Here is a 23,688-nt window from a genome sequence, read left to right on the forward strand (position 1 = left end):
TTTTAAAATATAATTGGTTATTTTTTGTTTTGCTTACGAATATGTTGCTGTGGCGACGATATGAAAGTGACAGATATTTTCTATTCGTAAAATGGCATACATATTACCTTCCGATTCAATTCAGAATACAGTTGATCATACTTTCCATTTTAACATCAACAAGAATTGAATAAAGATAATTTTCATTCGCGTAAATTCTTTCAGAAGAATTAAGTTATATGGATTAGCATATTACCAAAACTGAATAACCTAACGCACGTAAATGCATATTTGTAGCCGAATAAACTGGAAGTTTGGAAAACTGAACGTTTTCTGGAAGTTCCTTTAGGTATTGATTCAAAGTAACATAAGTAAAGTAAGATAAACATCCAGCAACAACAGAAATTTGCTCACGTTAGTCACTGGCAACCGTCCTCAGCGATTTCCAAAGTGAGAGAGTACAACAAGTATACTTTCAGTTCTGGTTAAATAAACAAAAGTGTGCTAATTTATTGGTAAATATGGAACGAAATTTCCATAGAGCTGCAACGATTTTTTTTGATATTCCGAGATCTAAAATTAACTAAAAGCTTGAATTTTATACTTAGCTTAGAAAGGTGGTGTAGAAGTATGTAAAACATTTAGAGTTTTTGGCTGTGGTATCAGACAGGTTCAAACAAACGGCTGTTCCTCGAAGGCAGTTTTGAATTCCACAAGCTAAATGTTTTCCTTATTTTTGTGTATATAAACTTTGGAAAGGATCAAAACAAAGCTACATGTTAATAAAGAAGAAAAACTATAAAGGGTAGGATTAACTTTCTAATTCGTTATGGTTTTCGGGGGATCACTACAATAGTACTGTTGTTATTCAATACACACGAGTTCAGTTGTAGTTACCATATCATAACCTATAATACTTGTGTAATTTGTAGTATAGTCTCTTGAAAACCGATTAACTTTCATTTTCTGTCACTAAGAATACAAACAGACAAACCAATCAACATTCACGCACACAAACGTAAATCTGTCGGAAAGCATTGCATTCAGTAGCGTAATCGTTGACGTCATATAATATGACGTTGAGTGGACATCAAACTATAAGCAATTTGAACACACAATTCAACGAAAATTTCTACCATTTTCTGTAGCTATCACTATGGAATTGCTTAACAAAGGTTATCAAAGGTGAATTTGAAATATGTATGTGTGTGTGAAGTAAAAAACAATCTCATTTGAGTTTCGCTTTGTTTGCATCTAAATTCAGATTCCAGTGCAGCAAATACGACATGCGGTTCTGATTGGTCAGTACAAAGTTTACATCACTACTGTATAAGCAGTTAGTGTACTGTTGTACAAGTAATGAATTATTATATTTTTTTTTTCAATGAATAATTGCTTATTTTTTTCTAGGAAAATATCCATACAAATATACATAAACTATTATAGAAATATTAATTCAAATATTTTCCTTGTCTCAGGTTTGTGTGATGGAACGAGCCTTTCCGGGTACTGGAGCAGAAACTGGAATAACCATTGGTACAACACAAGTGGTGACGTTGTATACACCACCACTGCCTGCAAAGTGTTTGACTGTACTTCTATCTGTCTGGAGGATACCGATTGTCTGATGTTTGGCTATAGTAATGTCACTGGTACCTGTCATGGATTCCGGTTCCTAGAATACAGCACGGTGTCCATTCTCGACGAGTCAGAGGTCATTTACAAACACATAGAAAGTAAGATACACAGAAACATTGTTTGGACGACTTTGACTGTACAAAACACAACATATAGCCGTGTTGATATATATTTATCACAACACCACGATACGATAATGAAATGATGTCACATGCAGTCCATATTACATTGTGACATCTTGAGGAATTTTCATGTAAAATAAGCTTTCGGCAATGTTTGACAAATAATTGATCACCTGATCAAATTTTTTATATTGATTGCCATTTAATAAGTGATATATCACTATCGTTAAAATGAAAACATCTAAGAATCCCGTAGGAGAAGTGTACCTTGTGCTAGATCCTGTGTATGTCGTTGAACAATATAGAGTGTTAAATAAATATCAAATTGCACAATGTTAAATACAAAAAGTAAACAGTACATTTTTAGTGGACAGTACCGTATAGAAAGACACATATACCCAAACAATGCTTCTTTGTAGCATTCAATGTATCAAGTATAGCCACAAGACAAGGACAGGATTATAGTAAAGAACTTGCGACTCAAGATTTGATCGTCTTTAATTCGACTTCGCTCCTTTGTTTACTATAGGTTGTATTCGGGCGGGTTACGTTCTACTAAAGGATAGAGCACTTTGTTTGAAAAAACATGACAGCTCTCTGACGTGGGACGAAGCGCAGGAGCAATGTGAAAATGAATATGGCCGACTTCCCGTTATTGACAGTCTTCAAAAATATGAGGCGTTTGTCAATTACATAGGTACGTTTCAATCAAACAACGTTTTAATAAATGTCCGTTTTTCTTCGAAAATATCAAAACGTGCTCGTTATCTAAAACATTTTAATTTATAATAAATCGATATATCTATTTATATGTTATAATTTTACACAACGTTCTACCAAAAATAAAAACCGTGTTAAAGTAAATCTAGGCCTGTATAAACTCTTTCATGCCTTCGTTGTAAGCAATGTAAACCGTTAAAGCTGGGCCTGTATTACTCTTAGCATCACATAAAAGGCCTACCATCTTCACACGTAAGATGCTATACTGAACAAAATAAGTTAAGGATCATAAACTTGAAACAGTGCAGTTTTACATACAAATAATAATATGATTATATTTTAAATTTTAATGACAGAACATTCATTTTAGTCTTTAATTACACAAAACAAATTCATTTGTGGTAATTGCTACCAAGAGCAGATAACCCTGAGTAACAGCACCCTTGAAATCAAAGTGTAAGAGGAAGTAGAGCAAGTTAATCATGTAGACAAGAAAAACTCATTAAACTGCAATTGGCAGTTTAATAGGCAGTATGACCTCCGTTGACATCAATAACTGCCCTGCAACGTCTGCACATGCTCCTTATTAGTCGTCGGTGGCTGATCTGTGGGATGCGCTGCCATTCCTCTTGCAGAGCAATCATAAGCTGTTGGCGGTTCTGTGGCGGATTAGGTCGAGCTGAAACCCGGCGTTGCAAGGTGTCCCAAGCATGCTCGATAGGGTTCAGATCAGGAGAACGACTTGGCCAGTCCATGCGAACGATTGCTTCACGTTGAAGATAGTCGTTGACCACACGAGCACGGTGAGGACGAGCATTATCATCCATCAGAATAAAATCATGGCCAACAACTCCTGCAATGGGCCTTACTATAGGGTGTAGAATCTCGTCCCTGTATCGAACAGCTGTTAAAGATCCATTGTCTATGATGTAGAGGTCTGTATGGAAGTCAACACTGATGCCTGCCCAAACCATCACTGACCCACCACCAAAGCGATCATGCTGGACAACACAGCAGTCTGCATAGCGCTCTCCTAGGGTTCTCCATACCCTCCTCCTACCGTCATGGAAGTCAACACAAAACCTAGACTCATCTGTGAACATAACATTTCTCCAATGACGTAATTGCCAATTCAAATGATGAATGGCCCATTGATGTCTGGATTGTCGATGACCTCTGGATAAAATTGGTCGGACTGCTGGTCTTCTAGCTCGTAAATTAGAGGCATGGAGTCTGTTTCTGATTGTCTGGGATGAAATCCTTAGATTTGTAGCACGCTGAAACTGAAGATTCAAGACAGGAGCACTCAAAAACCGCTGACGTCGTGCCGTGATGCAAATGAATCTGTCCTGTCGGGCTGTCGTACAGCGTGGTCGTCCAGATCTGGGGCGTTGACGGACGTTATTTGTCTGTTGATAGCGATTCCATAGCCTACTAATCACGCTCTGAGAAACATGAAGCTGTGCCGCCACATTTCGTTGAGTTTGACCAGCTTGAAGGAGCCCTATAGCTCGCGCGGCTTCCATATCATTTAAATGTCTTCGCATGATTAGTTTTTCAAGTTTTCGTTACAAATTGATTAAATGTTTCCAAATTCAACTTTTTTTAGCTTAGAAGTAACAGAATCAAAACCTGCAAGATTCCTCTGTAGTAATAGACCAGTCAGTTTTTCACACCACCATAGTTAACTAGAGCGGAACGGCAAGACCTTCAGATGCACGTGCTTTCACCTTTGACATGACTTTAGGTACATATTGGAGAAACTACGAGTGCAATTACCGGCAATACATGATTTGAATTTTTAAAGATATTATGGTCACAATTTATGATCCTTAACTTATTTTGTCCAGTATATTTAAGTAACGGTATCGCGTAACATGCAAACGTGATTAAAAAATTATCTATATTCTCTTTATAAAGAAAAAAGAAAAGTTACCGGCAAGTTAAGAGTAAAAGCAGATTGGATAAGGCCTGATTTTAACATTTCATTTCGAAGAACGACATAAATTGACATTTTTCTTTACAGATGTATATCGAAACACAAAAGGTAAAGCCGTGTAAGCTCTCGAAAAAGAACTTTTACATTAAAGATGATCACACTGAAATGATATCGCCAGTTATTTCAGTCATTACTTTGCAGACAGTATTTCTGACGGAATGGTATGGTTAGGTGTCAACGACAAAGTCGAAGAAGGAACATGGGTATGGCTGGACGGGACCACTCTAGACACTTCCTACTGGTCGTATGTGCAGCTAAATGACTACAGCAGCGGGTATACACCAAACAAATTCACAGCCGAATGTGCTCGGACAAATGATGGGGGTATCGTTGATGATCATTGTTTATTAACATTCACTTATTTGTGCGAGAGACCCGACCTTGTTTAATTTATGACCATGCAATTCAATTCTTTGTAAAATAAGCATTTTGCCAATTTTGTTAATGCTATCGGTCAATAACATACTTAAATCGACGTTACTTTGTAATGTCACTGTTGATTGGCCAAAACTGGAAATCTTTCAATATAAATGTAACAAAAACTTCATTTTATTAATCCAAACTCACTCTTGGCAGAAACTGCGTCGGATTACATGGTTGTTATGAATCAATATCGTCATATTGAATTCAAGTAGTATCTTTCAAAATCATTAACAGCAAACCTGCTCTGGTCTCTTGACATGACATAAATATATTTGTAATATCAACCAGAGTAATAAGCACAGAATATTGTACACATGGTTCACTTCGCGTTATTTTTATGAATTTCAAAATCAAAAGTTCAATCGGATGAATTAAGACAGTGACCACGGCGATCTTATATGAATGGATGCTACTATTATAAACTGGTGTAGGTTTTACCAACTGTGATATTGTCAATACCGTCTATTAATGTTTATTAGAAAAGGAAAAGATCATGAAGAAGACAAAGTTTGCCAAGAAGATGCAATTAACTCATATAACGTGCTTCCGCGTCCTTGTTGATAATTGTAAGGTGCATTGACTCGGGTTCTACTACGGTGCCACGTAGTATCAAACGTAAAAAGATTTGTAACAGACGAGAACTATTTAAAAACTCTCAGTTGTGTAAGATTTTGGCCTATTGATAAGATTTTATATCTTTTACCACTACCTTTCTTTCTTTCTTCTTCTCTTTCTTCTCGGTCTGGGTTATATTACCTGTATGTATAGTTATAGAGGGTAAGCGGTAGCTCTAAGATCTCGTAATGGAGTGTATATCTATTCTTACCACTGTCAGGGTCTAGGGAATAATGTTAAAAGAAAGGACGTTTATTCTTACTTGAAATCGAAAAAGTATGGTATTTATTGTTTAAGCATTTTATGAAAGATAACAATAATTATATCAGAAATCAGTGGGGGTTAGATTGTTTTTAAAACTCTTTATATCCAACGCCAGGGGGTAGCCATTTTAATTAATAGCAATTTTGAAACAAAATTGAAAAGTGAAAAGAAAGATGATTCAGGAAATTTATTGGCTCTAGATATTATAGCAGAAGGTCACAATATTACTTTGGTCACACTGTATGGTCCAAACACTGATTCTCCTAGTTTTTTTTAAATTTTTTAACTGATGCAGTGGATTATTTTGGGAATGATAAACACATCATCTGTGGAGACTTCAACTTAGTAGCAGATCCAGATTTAGACTATGATAGCAGTTACAAAAATGTTAATAACCAGAAAGCCAGAGATAAAGTTTTGGAAATTATTGATAGTTAGTCACTGGTAGATGTATTTCGGGAACTACATCCATAAAGTAGAAGGTATACCTGGAGGAACAAAACCCCGTTAGAACAGGCTCGATTGGATTTTTTTCTTATTTCGGACAACCTTTTATCTAGTGTAAGAAAGTCATCTATTGAGTCGGGATATAGATCAGATCATTCTTTTTCCAGTGCTCTGCTTAAAATTCAATGAATTCAAGAGGGGAAGGGGGTTATGGAAATTACAATACTGTCTTCCAGTATATAATAGACAACGTATAGCTAGTATTCCAGATACAGAAATAGATTTTGTCATTGATGATCAGTTATTTCTGGAAACTTTGTTAATGGAAATCAGGGGTAAAACCATTTTTAATTCTTCATATAGAAAGAAGCAACAAAATAATACAGAAGACAACCTAAGGAAAGTAATTCAGGATATGGAACAACAGTGGCAAGTGGACATTTAGGAATTAGACAAAAAAAAAAAAAAAAAAAAAGGGGGGGGGAATTAGAAACTATTAGGTTAGAGAAGATTAAAGGTAGCATAGTAAGATCTCGTGCAAGATGGCAGGAAAAAGGGGGAAAGCCAACAAGATATTTTTTTAGTTTAGAAAATAGGAACTACACACCTTAAATCATTCCAAAGTTAGAGATAGAAAATAAAGGTACATTGACACGGCAGAAGGAAATTCTTGAAAAGGTTAGGTCATTTTATGAAAATTAATATATGAAGCATAATTTGGTATTTTATCATTAAATATTTTGGAAAATGTAATAAATTCTTTATTAATATCATTCTGTTCAATATGTCCTAAGGATATACACATGTCACACACCTAGGTTCGTGTCTAGTTGACGATCCTATGGTCATTACCTATTTATCCTTTGGTCATTATATGTCAAATTTACCTGGTCACCTGGATACTAAATATGTAATCCTTATTCAGTACTCCAATCTTATATCAGTATATCTAACATGTTGGCGTGATGCATGTTATTTCTTATGCAATGTAACATGTATTTTCCTTGTCCATCTCTATAAAAGCTGGTAATTGTATTAAACAGTCGATCTCTAGGACGTACATCCCTACGTCCGCACACCAATAAACTTCTTAAACAGACAGTCCTGGGCTCAGTCATATTTGCAACCGACACACGAAGAAAGAGAGCTAAAACATTATATATATTGATGATAACTTTCTAGATGATGTGAACTTGAATGAATTTTTAGACACTTTTAATGTTCCAAAGTTAGATAATATAGTTTCTGATAGTTTAGAGGGGGAAATTACTATAAAAGAGGCAGCAACTACTTTGAAAAAATATGTAAAATAATAAAAGCCAGGGAGTCGATTTGGGTTAGAGATTCTATCCAAAAAGAAACAAATAAAAAAATGCCCGCATTACTTCAGGGTCAAAACCAGTAAATGTTATTAACATGGAATAGCACATGTATTCAACAAGTTTGCCTCATCTTCTTTGCTATTAGTTATAAACTTCTGGCAATATAAAATTCCTTATCAACATCCTTGACGGATCAGATCGATAAAGACAGAATCGAGACCCGTCCGTGAAGAAAACTTGTCTCCACTGCCTCAGTGGAAACCGTCGTGGAGCATGTGCAGCGACCCAGGCCATACGACGCTGAAGTTTATCGGATGTGAATGTGAATGTAGATGATGATGATGATGATGATGATGATGATGATGATGATGATGATGATGGACGGGTGGATGATGGATGAATGGATGTTAGTGTTTTTGTTGATATTTGTATACTTAGATGTTTAAAATTGAGAAAAAAAATGTAAATAAAAAAACTCATTGATATCCTTATTATAAACCATCTTTAATCCACGATGCTGCTAACGTTTCTGCTCTTCAAGATATTTTGTAATTCATTAAATTGACATGGTCAAACTCAGAACATTACTACACTATTAGTGTACAGGCCTGCTCATTTGCAAAGTCTTGAAACAATAGGTATAATCATCGATACAGTTTAACCAAAATTCGCCAACAAGTGACAATAAGGAAATTCTGCTATAATGCTATGTACCGTTTCGCACATCAAATGATATGTAATTGATGATTGGTATAAACACGTGTGTCCCAAGTCTCATGTTGATATGATCTCTAAAGTTGGTTAATTTGATAAGAGTCAAATTTTCCTCGATCGCTTGAGTTACAGGTGAAGTACTGTACTGAAACAGTAAATATTGGATAGCAAACTTAAGATCATCTTCTTCAAACGATTTATCTTACAATACTGAATAGATTAGCGACATCGACAGATATGTAGTTAAATTGTTTATGGTGCATTGATACAGTCTCAATTTCATAAGTAATGATAATTTTACAAGCCAAAATCAAACGTGATTACCGATTAAATGAACTGTTCGTCGAAGAGGTCTGAATCGCACCAACAAAAATATACTAATAATGGCCATTAAAATGACGAATTTTGACGAATCCAGTTTTTTGGACGATTGAACTATACTATATAAATGCCCGTACAAGCGTTTGAATGACATTGATGTTTTTAACAATAAACATTTCGGTTATACAAACAACGACGGTTCGAAAACTCAATTTCTCGAAGTAATAAAGTTTATTAACAACGTAAACTGACTTAATATGTTTCATTTGTACCAGTGAGACGACGAACACGGCAAAAGAAATTGACTTAATAGCTCCTGCTACTGTACAGCTAATCATTAAGAAAAAAAGTCCCGTGAATCTAGACACATTGGTGTTAGCTAAATCATGAAATGATCATTTATTCTAATTTTATATATAACCAAGAAAAATCATAATTATTCAAAATAAACTAACCAAGTGATAAGCTGCATTTGAAGCCAATTTATTGAATATGTGTTGTATAATTTGTGCAATTTGCGGAGACTTCAATCTAGTTTTGAATCCAGCCTTAGACTATGATGATAATTATAGACGTATTAACAATGCTGCAGCTAGAGATAAAATGTTGGAAATTATTGAATATAATGATCTTATCGATATTTATAGAGAACGCCATCCAGACTCTAGACGCTATACCTGGCGAAGAGTTAACCCTGTCAAACAAGCAAGACTGGATTTTTTTTCTAGTTTCAGAATCTCTGCTCCCCAATGTAAACAGTTCTAGAATTGAACCAGGATATAGATCCGATCATTCCGCTCCACTTATAACTTTAACTTTTAATGAATTTAAGAGAGGGAAGGGCCTGTGGAAACTTAATAATTCTTTATTATATGACCCTGATTACCTTGATGTTGTTAAAAAAATGTATTGAAGAAGTGAAAGCAAGCTACTGTCTACCTGTATATAATATCAACTCTATAAATGACATCTCTGATAGTGACATACAATTTCTTATAAATGATCGTTTGTTCTTAGAAACTTTGCTGATGGAAATTAGAGGTATGTCTATTTCATATGCTTCTTATAAGAAGAAACAAAGCAGTCTTAGAGAAGAAGAACTTAAGGTTACAATTTCACGTATAGAAGCTGAAGAAAATCCAGATAAGTAAAGCTATATCGGAAAAAAAGGCATTAGAGTCGATTCGTTTGAAAAAAATTAGGGGAAACATGATTAGAGTTAAAGCAAAATGGATAGAGGAAGGAGAAAACCTACATCACACTTTTTGAATCTAGAAAATAGAAATTTCACCTCCAAAATAATCCCCAAAATTCAGAAAGAAAATATTTTGACTTCAAAGCATGAAGATATTTTATCCGAGCTGAGATCATTTTATGAAAATTTATATAAGTTCAGGGGGGCAATTAGTGTTGATTTAGATGTTCATCTGCAAAACTGTAGTATTAAAAAATTAAGTAGTTCAGAATCTGATAGTCTTGAAGGTCACATAACTTTTAATGAGTCAGGAAGAGCTCTAAAGGACATGAAAAATAACAAGAGTCCAGGGTCGGATGGTTTTACTACAGAATTCTTTAAAGTTTTTTGGAAATATTTAGGGATATTTGTTGTACGTTTTATTAATTATAGCTTTTTAATTGGTCAGTTTTCAGTTTCTCAAAGACATGCTGTAACTACTTGCATACCAAAGGGAGATAAACCTCGTCATTTAAAAAAAAACTGAAGACCTATTTCACTCTTAAATGTAACCTATAAAATAGCTTCTGGGGCAATTACACATAGGATTAAAACAGTGTTAGGGAATATTATTAGTGAGGATCAAACAGGTTTTTTATCGGGGAAATATATCGGTGAAAAAATTCGTACAGTGTACGATATCATGCAGTATGCAGAGGAACATAATATTCCGGGTATGTTAATGTTAATTGATTTTGAAAAAGCTTATGATTCGGTTTCTTGGAATTTTATAGATAAGGTTATGGGGTATTTTAATTTTGGTAACGATATAAGGAAATGGGTAAAAACTTTTAATACTAATGTAAATGCTTGTATTAACCAAGGTGGTAATATTTCTAAACAAAAAAGCATCCAGCGCGGATGCCGTCAACGGGACCCTATCGCCCCCTATATCTTTATTTTATTTTTTTTTTAAAGTTTTAACAGCAAGGATAAAAAGCAATGGGTATATAAGGGGGATAGATATTGAGAATACAGCAGTCTTAAATGTTCAGTATGCTGATGACACAGGGCTGATATTAGACGGGTCAGAGGGATGAGGGAGTCTATTAGTGAGTTAATCAACTATGCATCTCTATCTGGTCTCAATATTAATACAAGTTAATCACAAGTAGTTTGGATAGTGAGTAGGAGATTTAGTGATACAACATATTTACCAGAACTTAATCTGCAGTGGGGTAAACATAAATTCTCATTTTTAGGTGTAGACTTTTCCGTAGATATGAGTGAAATTCCAAAAATGAACTTTGATAAAAAAAACTTGTTAAACTTAAAGCCCTAATTAAAACATGGAGTAGACGGTATCTGACACCAATTGGTAAGGTAAATATTATAATATCCTTGTTAATTTCACAATTGAATTACATGTTTATTACTCTACCTAATCCACCAGTCAAATTTATCACTCAATTAAACTCTTTGCTTTTTGAATTTTTATGGAATGGTAAATGTCACAGGATTAAGAAAGAAGTTGTCATACAAAATTATATTCAAGGAGGACTTAAGATGGTTGATATGCAAGCATTTATGAATTCTCTCAAGTTAGGCTGGATAAGGAGAACTTTTTATTCCCGTGGGAAATGGGTTTAAATTTTAAAATCAATGATTGACATTCAAAAACTTTATAACTGTGGAAATGAGTGCATTCTCTTCTGTGCATCCAACTGCCCTAACTTCTTCTAGCGAGGTGTCTTCAAAGCTTGGGACACACTTAACAGTTCTTATTGTACAAGAACATATTATAGACAAGAATCAGTCTTAAAAACACCATTATGGTATAATAAAGACATCAAGATTAATAATAAGCATGTTTTTTACTCCAACTGGTTTGCCTGCCATTCCACTCCTCTTGGAAATTTCTTTAAAAATAAAAAAGGGTCAAAAGACTTCTATAACTGTATCATCCCAACAGCACCACAACCAACTGTAATTAGACAATGGGATCAGGAATTCAACATTAATAGTGAAAAATGGAAAAAGATATGTGAACTACCTTTCTTAGTCACAAAAAATGCTAACTGCAATGGTTTCAGGCTTGAATTTTACATCATATTTTGGCAACAGACACTTTTCTATATAAAATAAAGTTAGTTGTTAGTCCATTCTGTACATTATGTAACTTTGAACATGAGACTATTGTGCACTGTCTATGGGAATATCAAGAGGTTCAGACACTACTCCAGAAATCTGAAACTTTATTAGATGTCTTACATATTCCATTTTCTTATAACAAAGAATCTTTCCTCTTCGAATTATCACAAGATTGTAACCATATTGATATCGTTATCAAGTATTAAATTCATAAAATTCGATGTCTTAGCAACTCTCTATGCTTTAATACACTAATCATCACCTAACACAAAAATACATTTATAATAACAAAACTGAACACACTAAGCAACAGTTTGCGAATGGCTGGAGAAAATGGAAACCTATTCAAGAATTTTACTATCAGTTTGTTTTAATAAAAAAATCCTCATATTTTTATTTGTGTCTATATAACTATAGTTGTGCTTTTGGGATGTATCAATAAGATTTGATATTTGTATATGCTTATATTTTTATAACTTTTTGCTAAGACCTTGACATTACCTGCACTCGCTGTCTACCTAATGCTATGTACATTTGTGCAAAACTGAAATACCATGTGCCTCTCTCCCTCCCCTCTTTCCCTCTCTCTTTCTCTGTCGTATTCATTTTTGTCTTTCCTCTTTGGTGCGAGTGTGTGTGGTAGATATATGTGGATGATGATCTATATTTCTATATGTACAGTATGAGTAATACTGATGGTGTATGTGCATGTATGATGATAATGTATACAGGTACATTTTGTATATTAGAAACAATGGTGAGAACATCATGATGATGATGTTAATGATATGTATAAGAATGATGAGGATGATGTGTAATTATGTATGCATAGTCACAATGAATGACACTGATGATGATGCGTTTGAGGATGATATACATGTATAACGATACATTATATGTATGATAATGTATGTGCATATATGTATGTATGATGATGATATATATGTATGATGATGTAATACATGTTTAACGAGGAACTTCATGTATGTGTATCTATGTATGATGATGGTGATGATGATACATGTATGTATGTATGATGATGATATACATGTATAATGTTTATATATGAATAATGAAGTAGGTGCATCTATATAATGTATGGATGTGTGTGCATGTATGGATGACGACGACGATGACAACGATGAGGATCATGATCATGATGATGATGATGATGTATGTGATTGTATGGATGATGATGATGATGATGATGATGATGATGATGATGATGATGATGATGATGATGATGATGATGATGTATGTGCATGTATGGATGATGATGATGTTGTTGATGATGATGATGATGGTTGCATGTATGAATGATGATGATGATGATGATGATGATGATGATGATGATGATGATGATGATGATGATGATGATGATGATGATGATGATGATTCCATATGCGTGAATGTGTGTACGGTGGTTGATTTGTGTATGTATGAAAAATCTTTGAAAAATAAAAAAAAATACAAAAAATAATTTGTGAAATCAGCAATGTAATCAAATTGGTAGCCAATGTGCAAAAGTAAGTGCATCTAGTTTAGAAGGTATTTTGCCTGGATTTTTTTTACTCCTTTTTACCAATAGCCAGGTTGATAGTGGTCTACTTATTAATACGTGTGAAACGTAGACAACATACATATTCAAAGTCTCCATTACAAATAATGATCTCCTACTGTCAATGTGTTTCAAAGTGAAGGGCTTTTTGTGACTTACCTATACACACCAATTTGTTAAAGTAAAGGTAGGATTTTGAGCGCATCCTCTCAAATCAAAGGATAAAGTTAACCTGTCAGATACTGCGGGAACTAATCCATTGATATTAATACAGACTTTAAAATCTGGATCTATATTCAAGTATTATTGTCTTAATTTGATAGTAATATGACTTTGATTATGATTTACTTCTGATCATATCCTGGTAATTATCTATTTTGATAAAAGAGTGAATAGCTGCATTTGACAACTTCTGGTATCTGCAATAAAATGCTTGTGTAGAAGTTTTCAATACTAATGGTTTGAATATGAGAATGGATATCATGACATTTATTTGTTTTATTGTAGGAGTGTCGTTTAGATGAGACAATACGCACCTCAAGCACGTTAATCCTGGCATTTTCATCAACTTATCAGTTGTATTATAATCAATATTGTACCTTTTTGTTTGATATGTTCATTGTGTCGCCTTTGATGTTTTTATCGGACAATCATTGGTTAGATGTTGACTATGTTTTTCCCTTTCATCTAAATCTGAAATATCAAGATATTTGTTAGAAAGGCTTTTGAATACAGGATTTAAGCCATCCATACTCAAGGGCTAGTAGCAAATAGAACAGCTTCTTCTGAATGAGGCCTAAGCTCATTTGGCTTACAGTCTCCTGGGATGAAGCCTTACAAACTTTAAAAGAAAAAAATCTTGACTCATTATTAAAGTCACAGGAGTGAAATTAAACGCTGCAACAACGAAATTATATTTTAGAAAATTCAATTTCATTCAATGATGATATTTATATTATAACCATCATAGAATGTCATAATTTTTCATAAACTAAAATGTACTTTTTTCAATACAAATTTTTATATCTGTGTTATATGGTGCAAATATTGAAAACGTTACAATACACTTCTTGGCACTGATGAAAAAAAAATTGTACGCTTCCTAATTTAATGACATAGTTTCGGCATCTATGACTGTAAGTTAAAAAGTATTACATTTTGGACGTGATATTGAACGCTGTAAATAGTTAATTATACTTATCATGTGTAATCAGCCTTCACACAACAACAAAAGACGGTGTCATAAACCAGTTAATTACTGCGTGTTTTATTAAAAGAAATAAGGTCATGGGATTTACGAGAGCGAGCTTAAGAGATGGGCTAGGAGGGTTACGATGATGATTTTGCCAACACGAAGCGTATTTTATAAGGACAAAGCCCTCGGTCCGATTTATATATAATAGTGATAATACATATTGTATCCATTTCGGTATTGAACAATCACATTATGGAATGTACGGTTGTTATAAATGTCCGGACTTTTGCACGTACAAGGTACATATCACATTGATCGACAGCGCATAGTTGTATGATTAAATTTCCTACGTTTATGAATAGAGGTAATTAACTAAAGGGAACTATTCATTATCACCGATGCCACAAGTAAAGTGAAACAGTCGTTTCACCAGCGTCACGTCGCAGTTTTCCGTACCTACAGCTAATGATTGTGAGCTTGATATAATTCATCTCTTTATTTCTTAGTGGTCAGGTTATTTCAAGCCATTGCCATGCGGTTGAAAATATTGTGCTTTAACATTTTCTGCACATGACACATATTTTTTTTCGGAATTGTAGATGATAATCATTTGTTGTCTCTTAGTAATAATTATAAGGAAACATTAATGTATGGACAAAGAAGTAGGATATGATACCTATTTCTCAAATTGATTTGATTAAAACCATCTATATTCTAATTTTATTTAAACATACTTTATTTGTCCACAATTACAACTTGGAACAAACTTCGGTTTTCTACATGCATGGCATACTTGCATACAAAATAAATGTTATCTACTTATATTATAAGCTTGCACATGCATACCATCATATTGAAGTTAAAAAAAGTTTTCTATTCCCAAAATAATAATAGTTAGGTAATAACTCAAGTAACTAATAACTTGATAATTTCTTGTATACAAAGATAAATGGACTTGCTTGATAACGAACATTATGCTATCTTTCAAAAATATTTCGAAATACTAGGTAATCACGCTTCGGTATTATAATCATTTAGATTGACTATCAATGATAAGGATATGGACATCCCCAGTTTATAAGGGATCTCTAAACTTAATAAGAATCCATTTAAACGTTTTATACGTTTGATAGCTGGCTCATCAAACCGCTCAAACAAGCCCTTTCCTAAACTACCACTATAAGTATTGTAAAATCTAGGTTACAATCTTATTTTGATACTGTTTATTAAAGAATTGGAATTAATTATAGTTGGATTTTGAAAAAAAAAAAAAAAAAACAAACAAACAATCTTCAACACCCTCTTCTAAAAATACATTTCATCTATAGAAACCTGTTTATTTCATCATGTGCACCACACTAACCCATTCTAAGCTGAAGGATCGCCTTCGTTCTCTTGTTATGAGATTTTCTTCTCCATGAAATGTGAACGGCGGTAAAAATATACGGAAGACAACATCTTCGTCGAGTTTGGTGGTAAGATCTTCCAACAGAGTATTGGCATACCTATGGGAACCAGCCGCGCCCCTCTGATGACTGACGTGTTTTTGTTTTCATACGAGTCAGAATTTACGAAAGCGCTTATCAAAACAGGTCACAAAATCCTTGAAAGTTCGTTCCATTTTACTTTCAAATATGTTGATGACGTCTTCTCTTTAAATAACAAGAAATGTTTTTACTACGCCAATCGTGTACCTCGATCTTTTCCTACAATGAAGCCAACATGGAAAGCTTTCCATCAAGTTGTTTGACAAACGTGATACTTTCAATTTCCCTATTGTGGATTTTCCATTTTTAGATAGCAATATCCATGCATCTTTAACCCATGACATCTACAAGTCGTCAGCTGACTGTTAGATTGGAGATGCAGGAATATTGCTATCGAGAAATAGAAAATTCACAATAGCGAAATTGAAATCATCACGTTTATCGTACAGCTTGATGGTTTCGTTGTAGAAAAGATTAAGATAAGCAGATGATTTAGATGAGTCTCTCTTATCTTTGATTTCCACTTATGGTTGCTAAACAACGTGTACACTAACTTATTTGCTGTAACAGCAATAGGAGAAACTTACCACTAAGTCAGTTGAAAGATAAACATAATCATTTGATTTTTGCCTGTTGTTGAGTTGCAATTTCCGGACAGTAAATGTCCTTCTTCCCAAACCTATGGTACCTTAAGGTCCCATTTGATTCTATACTTAAGTGATTCAAAATGAAATTGCAGGAAACTCCATCTGTTTCTCACTAAGGTTTGAATTTCATTTTTAATTATTGAGAATTCTGTTTGGTTTTGAAAATAACATGGTGCAAATCATTCTATACTATCTTTTTATGAACAAAACACACGAATGTTCAATTCGTTTTATTAGTTACATATTACAATAAAGACAACTGGGTGGCTTATATTTCGATTGACAACAGTCATGTGCCAATTTGTAGAACTGGAAAGTCCGTTAGTAAATCACTACTTACACACAGTGCATAATAATACTAAGAAGATATCTTAGGGTATTTTGCCATTACTTAATCGGGATAAATGTAATAATTTCTTTTCTTTTCTGTTCCTATTTCAAAGTTATAATATCATAATTCTAGGGGTTTTCTGCCAATCCTCTTCATATTCGTTAGCAAGGAGTTACCAAAAGGCAAATACAACTACCAACCGTCGTCGTCATAAAAATGTTAATGTGTCAATTATATTTGGATTTGCGCTGCCATCCACTATATGAAGCATAACAGAACAATAATTTTAATCAGTCTATAAAACCCCCAAAAATTTGGTACAATATCTTTGCGTCAGACTATCATTCTTAGGGGAATCCCCCAACTTTCAATAGTCTTTCGTATTGCCGGGAAATGATAAAAAAAATAATGCATGATGGGATTTCTTTTCTAAGGTTTTAATAATGAAATAAATAAAAGAGGGCATTTTTGTCAGTTTATTTCATTAAAAAACAACGAGATATCGTAACTTCTGGCATGGATAAGCCCTTTGCCAATAAATTAATACAACACTAGCGAGATTCCCCACCAGTGTGTAATTGTCAAGAATGGATTTGGCGAGGGTGAACCAATGTCCATGTTATGTTATCCTGTTGGGCAATTTACACTTACGATGGACTTTTAAAGCGTTATAAGAATGTAACCTCTTCGGATAGTAGTTAATACGCACACATCAGAACCGGTTAAAGCCGGCTAGCGGTGTTGCATTACTGCAGCATTAACCGTGTTCTTGAACAGAGAAAATGATATTGACGATTGGAGCGTATTTGTAACGTATTTATTGTGTATATGTTTATTTCTAATTGTTCCCAAATGCGGGAGTACAAAATATTCAATAGAAACAAAGAAAAAAAAAAAAAAAAAAATTTTTTTCTTTGTGTGTTGTTTTGACAATCATTAAGACTCCTCGTGCATTTTCCCGCTGAAAATTGTTCGTTCTGTAATGACTTGCAACTCGGTGAGAAATGTTCCGAATCGAAAAACGCATAATAATATTTCACAATAAAACGAAAAATTATATTAGTTAGTAATAAGAATGCAATGGTATGAATTGAAACTTATATAACTTATTTTGAATTGTATACCTGCGATATCAGTAAGAGTGTAACTCACGAGTTTCGCATGCTAGACGAACACACACCCTCTTTCCGTCTATTTTGATAAATGTTGGTATAAAGACAGACATTCCGTTAATATCTGAAAATTGGATTTGTACGTTTTATCATATTCTCAAGTAAAAAGAGGACGATTCAAAGTTATCTCCCTTACATGGACGGTCCAATAATTACAATACGTTAACTAATTGGTTGCTACAACAATGGTACCAGTAGATACCTTTATATGTTTGAAAATGAAGTCTATTTTACTGTTTGGTGTTTGCTGTTTCAAATAAAGAAAATGACCGCGCAAAATCTCAACGCTGTCAAATTTTACCTTCCATATATTTCTCCTATCGGCAATGGCATTGTAATCAATATATAATCTAAGTGGATTTGTAACTTAACGCTTGTGTTTTTTTCTTAGATATATAGACATATGTTTGTAATACTGCTTAAATATTGACTAAATATTTCTGAAATGAAAAGATAAAAAGCTTCCAAAGTGTTATTTTACATGCGCCTTCGATGCTTGTTAATATCCTGGAATTCCCTTGTTATATACCCGATCCTCTCAGAACGCGCTAGTTACTTACATTGATCACAATTTATAGGATCGTCTAGTTAATCTTGTTTTATTCTATTATATCCTTGTAAGTATTTCTTTTCTTGAACCATACGTAATCGTTGTGTTGACACGCCGGAAGGCTTGGGTTTTATTTTATTTAAGGAAATAATTGCTAGATTAACTATTTACATCGACAGTAAGTTTAAAGCTGTAGAGGCTGCATGTGAAATGGCAGAGAGATATGAATAATACATACCTCCAGAAAAAGGTACAAAACAACTGCTGATATTTACTCGAACACCGCTGTCAGATTGTTTCACTGTGCTTTTCTCTGCCTAGTGAACACGGAAATGTCTCTTGTTTGGCTATAATCGTGTAACTGGTGATTGCCATGGGTTCAGGTTCCTAGATTACAACCCGAAGTCCATTCCAGAGCAGTTGGAGGCTATTTACAAACAATACCGAAGTAAGACATTTTAGAGACTTCGAAAAGCAAAATAAAGTTGTTGTAGAACAGACAAAATGCTGGGAGATGTGTTTAACCTACATGACACACTATATAACAATATGTGACTTTTAAGGATACATTGTCCAATAAAATCTACCCACAATGAATGTTGTCGTAATTGGCTGTTTAGTATAGCAGTGTTTGAGTTATTAGTACAGGGATGAAAAATAAGGCATTATGTTGGTATTTTGATACATAAGCAAAACGCGATTGATTGTAAAAAATCAAGTTGAAACAAAATGCCAACTTAAATTGATAATTGAAACCCAATGTATGGAATTGTTTGATTCGACATAGCTCTTTTTATACTAGGTCGTATTCGGGCGGGTTACATACTGCTGCAGGATGATCTATGTGTGAAGAAATTCGACAGTTTCTGAAGTGGAACGATGCACAGGTGTAGTATGAAAACGATCGTGGCCAGCTTGTGTTTATGGATAACTTACAAAAGCTTGATGTTTTTACCAAATATACAGTTTTGCTTTCCATGAAACAACGCTTAATAAAACTAGAGGTAATATGGGCCCGCATCGCGCACTTGGTTGAAGCTGACTTATGGTCGAAAAATGTTATCCGATATCTGATATCTGGTTGTCTTATACCTTTAAGAATGAAAAAAAAACATCTTCTTTGGACGAATAAAAAAAAAAAAAAAAAAAAAAACATTCCTTATATATATATATAATATACAGTAAGATTTAACATTTTACAATCTCCATGTATAGGTTAAAGGCATTGCGGAATCTTGCCAGTTATATTTATTACATACAGGTTGTAAATTTCAGATATCTTGCTGGGAATCGATATTGCAGATTTTGCTTATGGATTTGTTATAGGCAAATGCAAACTAAATTAAGAAAACAATAAGGTATGAAATTGTTTGATAGAACCATTATCGATTGATGAAAATAAAGGACTTATGAATATCTTATGACCAAAATGTATAAAACTACGTCAAAATATACTTAATATTCAGGAATTTTTTAACTTTTGTTCGTGAAATAAGCATTCTTTAATACAGTACAGTGACTATTTTCCAATAACACTATTCTTATATTTAAATTCAACAAAATGATACTTTAATAATAAGAAAAGCAACTTATTTGAAAATACTATTTAATCATAAATGTCCCAACAACTATGGCAACCAAGAAATTGAAATTTCGAAAAGTAGCTTAAATCCTATATTGACAATATTTCTGAAAATTTTGAAATGTAAAAAAAACTTGAAAGTGACTTATGTACTAATTAAAAAGAGGGACGGAAGGTTGCTGCGCTTATATTAGTTAAAAATCTTACCCAAATATCCACTCGACTAACAAACTTACCAATTTAATTTCGGGCCATTGTTGATAATTCATGCAAACTTAATTGATTTCTACCTAAGACTTCAAGAGTTATACTCAAGTAATCAACGACAAACATTGAAATCGCGGAAACTAAAAACCGAATCATGACGTCAATTACGCCGCCATAAAATGTAGTTCGCAAATGTCATATCTGCGCTTACCTTTGAGTGCGACATATATAGGTAAAACTGCAAATAACGATGTATTAAAAAGTATTAGATATTAGGCTGGAAGTTGGTCGATATGGAATTATGTCCTACTTCCACATAAAGATGAGTTTTATAGATATAATGTAACAAAGTAATGAAGTAAACTGCAAACTACACCATATAGTTGTTTGTCATTCTAATCTTTAACTCGTCAGTGATATTGGACCAATGGAGGTGGCTGGTGAAAATAAAGATTGATGGAAATAAATGTCGAAATACAGAAATACATTTTAAAACTGTTTCTTATAAGGGAAGTTATAATGACGATCATCTCACTGGAATGTCTTTACAATTTATCGTACGTTATTCCAGCTATTTGCCTGCAGATACAACAGGATGGGTAGGTCTCAAAGACAAAGTCAATGGAGGGACGTGAATATGCTAATCTAGACAGAACGTTTTCCGCTGATTGTCGCTGGATATATGGCAGGGGTCTCAATGATGGTAACTGTTTAAATCAATTGCCTCTCGTGTGTGAAACACCATATTTTATACAGAGTTATACCGCGTCGTCTTGAAACAGATCCTTAATCTTTGATTGGCTATGTAGATATTTTATTACTGACAAACGAACACTGATCAATTGGTGGAAATGTTTCGCGTATTTTTTTCGGAGATGATAAATTGATAAGGAAAGAGAAAAGACAATGTCTTGATGCTGTATTTTTGAAATAACGTATGTTCTTACGTCCAATATTCCCATTGTTGTTACTGTATTGACTTTATTTTCTTACCAGTTCTACTTAGAGATATAGTTATATATTTGTCATTTACATGCACCGCTACCTCTAACATCGCACTGTCAATAGACATGTTATTGTCACTATAGTACATACAAATAGACCGCCGGTTTTGCATTGTCATGGGTATCACCATAATGGATCCTTCCTGATTTTACAATCACTTTCGCTCTCTGCACCTCTGGAACATTTCCAGGTACAATTGAAGGCGCAAGCGGAGTTACTTGATTGGTCATGAGTGGGTTTCTATTGAGGGAAAACAACTTGACCAATCACATTATAATACGCCCCTTTGAAGATTACAAAAGGACGACGCCCATTCTCAAAGCCATTACAAAATACCATGATGCGACCTCGATATTCTTTTTGGCACATGAAAGGATCAAACTAGCACTTTTGTCTTATCCAAGAGGAGAGTTGCACATGGAACCTTCAAGTGTTCCGGGGTGGACACAGAAAGATAGTGGTTGAAAAACGCTTGGAGTATAGAGGACGGGGCCCCACTGGGTGCCAACACCGTGTGTAGAGGACGGGGCCCCACTGGGTGTCATCACCGCGTTTACGTATATATCATCCATATTATAGGACTAAAAGGTGGAGTAAAGACAAGATAGAAACATTGAGGATTATACAAGTATACAGACCGCGTAGAATGTGTAGGGTTTTCATTAATATTTCAATATCACGTAGTCAGTACAAAGTTAAAAAATTATTTGGAATGTATTTTATGATAAATAACTTTAGATTATTACGAAGCAGGCACATTCCTCCCAGGGCTGTGCAGTGGGCACAAATTGGGTTGGTGATCAGATGTATAGACAATGTTTCAAAAGCAATGTTAGCTGATCAATGCTTTCAACAGAATTCAATTTTACAAAACACAAACACATGAGTAGTGCCTTTTAATGTAATTTAAGGATAAAGTTCAGCAAATTAATGAAATTATTCTCATCATACAGATGCTAAGGACCTAAAATGTGAAACCAAGGAGGAACATCTATATCGATCGAAAACATTTCTTACCTTAGATGGGCAGGTGCACTAGATCTATAAACATATAAATGTCTAGTAATTTTCATATACCTTACCTAATAATTTCAGATTTCAGAATAGCCTTAAGTACACTTGAATTATTAATTTCTCTTCAATCGACATAACTGAACAGGACATTATCGACCAACTTAAGCTTCTTAATATTAACAAACCTGCAGGTCCTGATTCCATCCCTCCCAAATTCATAAAAGGTGTTTCTCAATCCCTTATAAAACCTCTTTCAATAATATTTAATAAATCTATCTCTGCAGGTGTACTTCCTACTTCCTGGAAAAATGCTCATGTAACACCTAAATATAAAGGAAAAGGAGGAAAAAGTGATCCATCCAACTACAGGCCAATCTCTGTTACTCCCATCTTCAGTAAAATCCTTGAGAAAATTGCCTTTAAATATTTTTATAATTATCTCTCAAGACATAACATTATCTCCAGAAATCAATCGGGGTTCTTACCTAAAGATTCCACTGTTGATCAACTATTAATTATATATGATGAAATTACTAAGCATTTGGATAAAGGTAAAGAAGCAAGAATGATATTCTGCGACATAAGCAAAGCGTTCGATAGAGTTTGGCATGATGGGTTAATTTTTAAATTGAAAAAGTATGGCATTAGTAATAACATGTTAAAGTGGTTTTCATCTTATTTAACTAACAGGAGACAGAGAGTGGTCTTGGATGGATACAAGTCCAACTGGAAAACATTACAGGCTGGGGTCCCTCAAGGTTCAGTTCTTGGTCCGTATCTGTTTTTGTTATATATTAATGATATTGGTGATGATTTACTATCTAATGTGAAATTATTTGCTGATGACACATCTTTATATGGCTTAATTGAGGGCGATAGACAAGATACAGGTAATATACTCAATAATGATCTTCAAAAAATTTCTAGGTGGGCCAATAGATGGGGTATTATTTTTGATCCTGACAAGACAGAATCCCTACTTTTTTCAAGGAAAGTTGATTCGGAGATGTTGCATCCAAATCTGTACTTTAATGATTCAGTTATTAAAAAT

General features: G+C 33.9%; 2 protein-coding genes across 2 annotated transcripts in view; both read left to right on the forward strand.

The window, feature by feature from the left end:
* Positions 1 to 1,457: 1,457 nt before the first annotated feature.
* Positions 1,458 to 4,847, forward strand: LOC132563964 (tetranectin-like; the record flags this gene model as incomplete). Its single annotated transcript, XM_060228719.1, has 3 exons — positions 1,458 to 1,715; positions 2,269 to 2,436; positions 4,600 to 4,847. Coding segments are annotated over 3 exons (674 nt in total), but the record flags the coding sequence as incomplete, so codon positions are not given.
* A 527-nt stretch (positions 4,848 to 5,374) lies between these two features.
* The window catches only part of LOC132563965 (C-type lectin galactose-binding isoform-like), a 33,155-nt gene continuing 14,841 nt past the window's right edge, over positions 5,375 to 23,688 (forward strand). The window contains exons 1-2 of the mRNA XM_060228720.1: positions 5,375 to 5,447; positions 6,056 to 6,193. Coding sequence (XP_060084703.1) covers positions 5,375 to 5,447; positions 6,056 to 6,193 — 211 coding nt within the window. The remainder of the gene's footprint in view (positions 5,448 to 6,055; positions 6,194 to 23,688) is intronic.

Source organism: Ylistrum balloti, unplaced genomic scaffold (assembly GCF_031769215.1).
Source record: "Ylistrum balloti isolate Yb309-2 unplaced genomic scaffold, AGI_CSIRO_Ybal_v1 Utg371942, whole genome shotgun sequence".
NCBI lineage: Eukaryota > Metazoa > Mollusca > Bivalvia > Pectinida > Pectinidae > Ylistrum > Ylistrum balloti.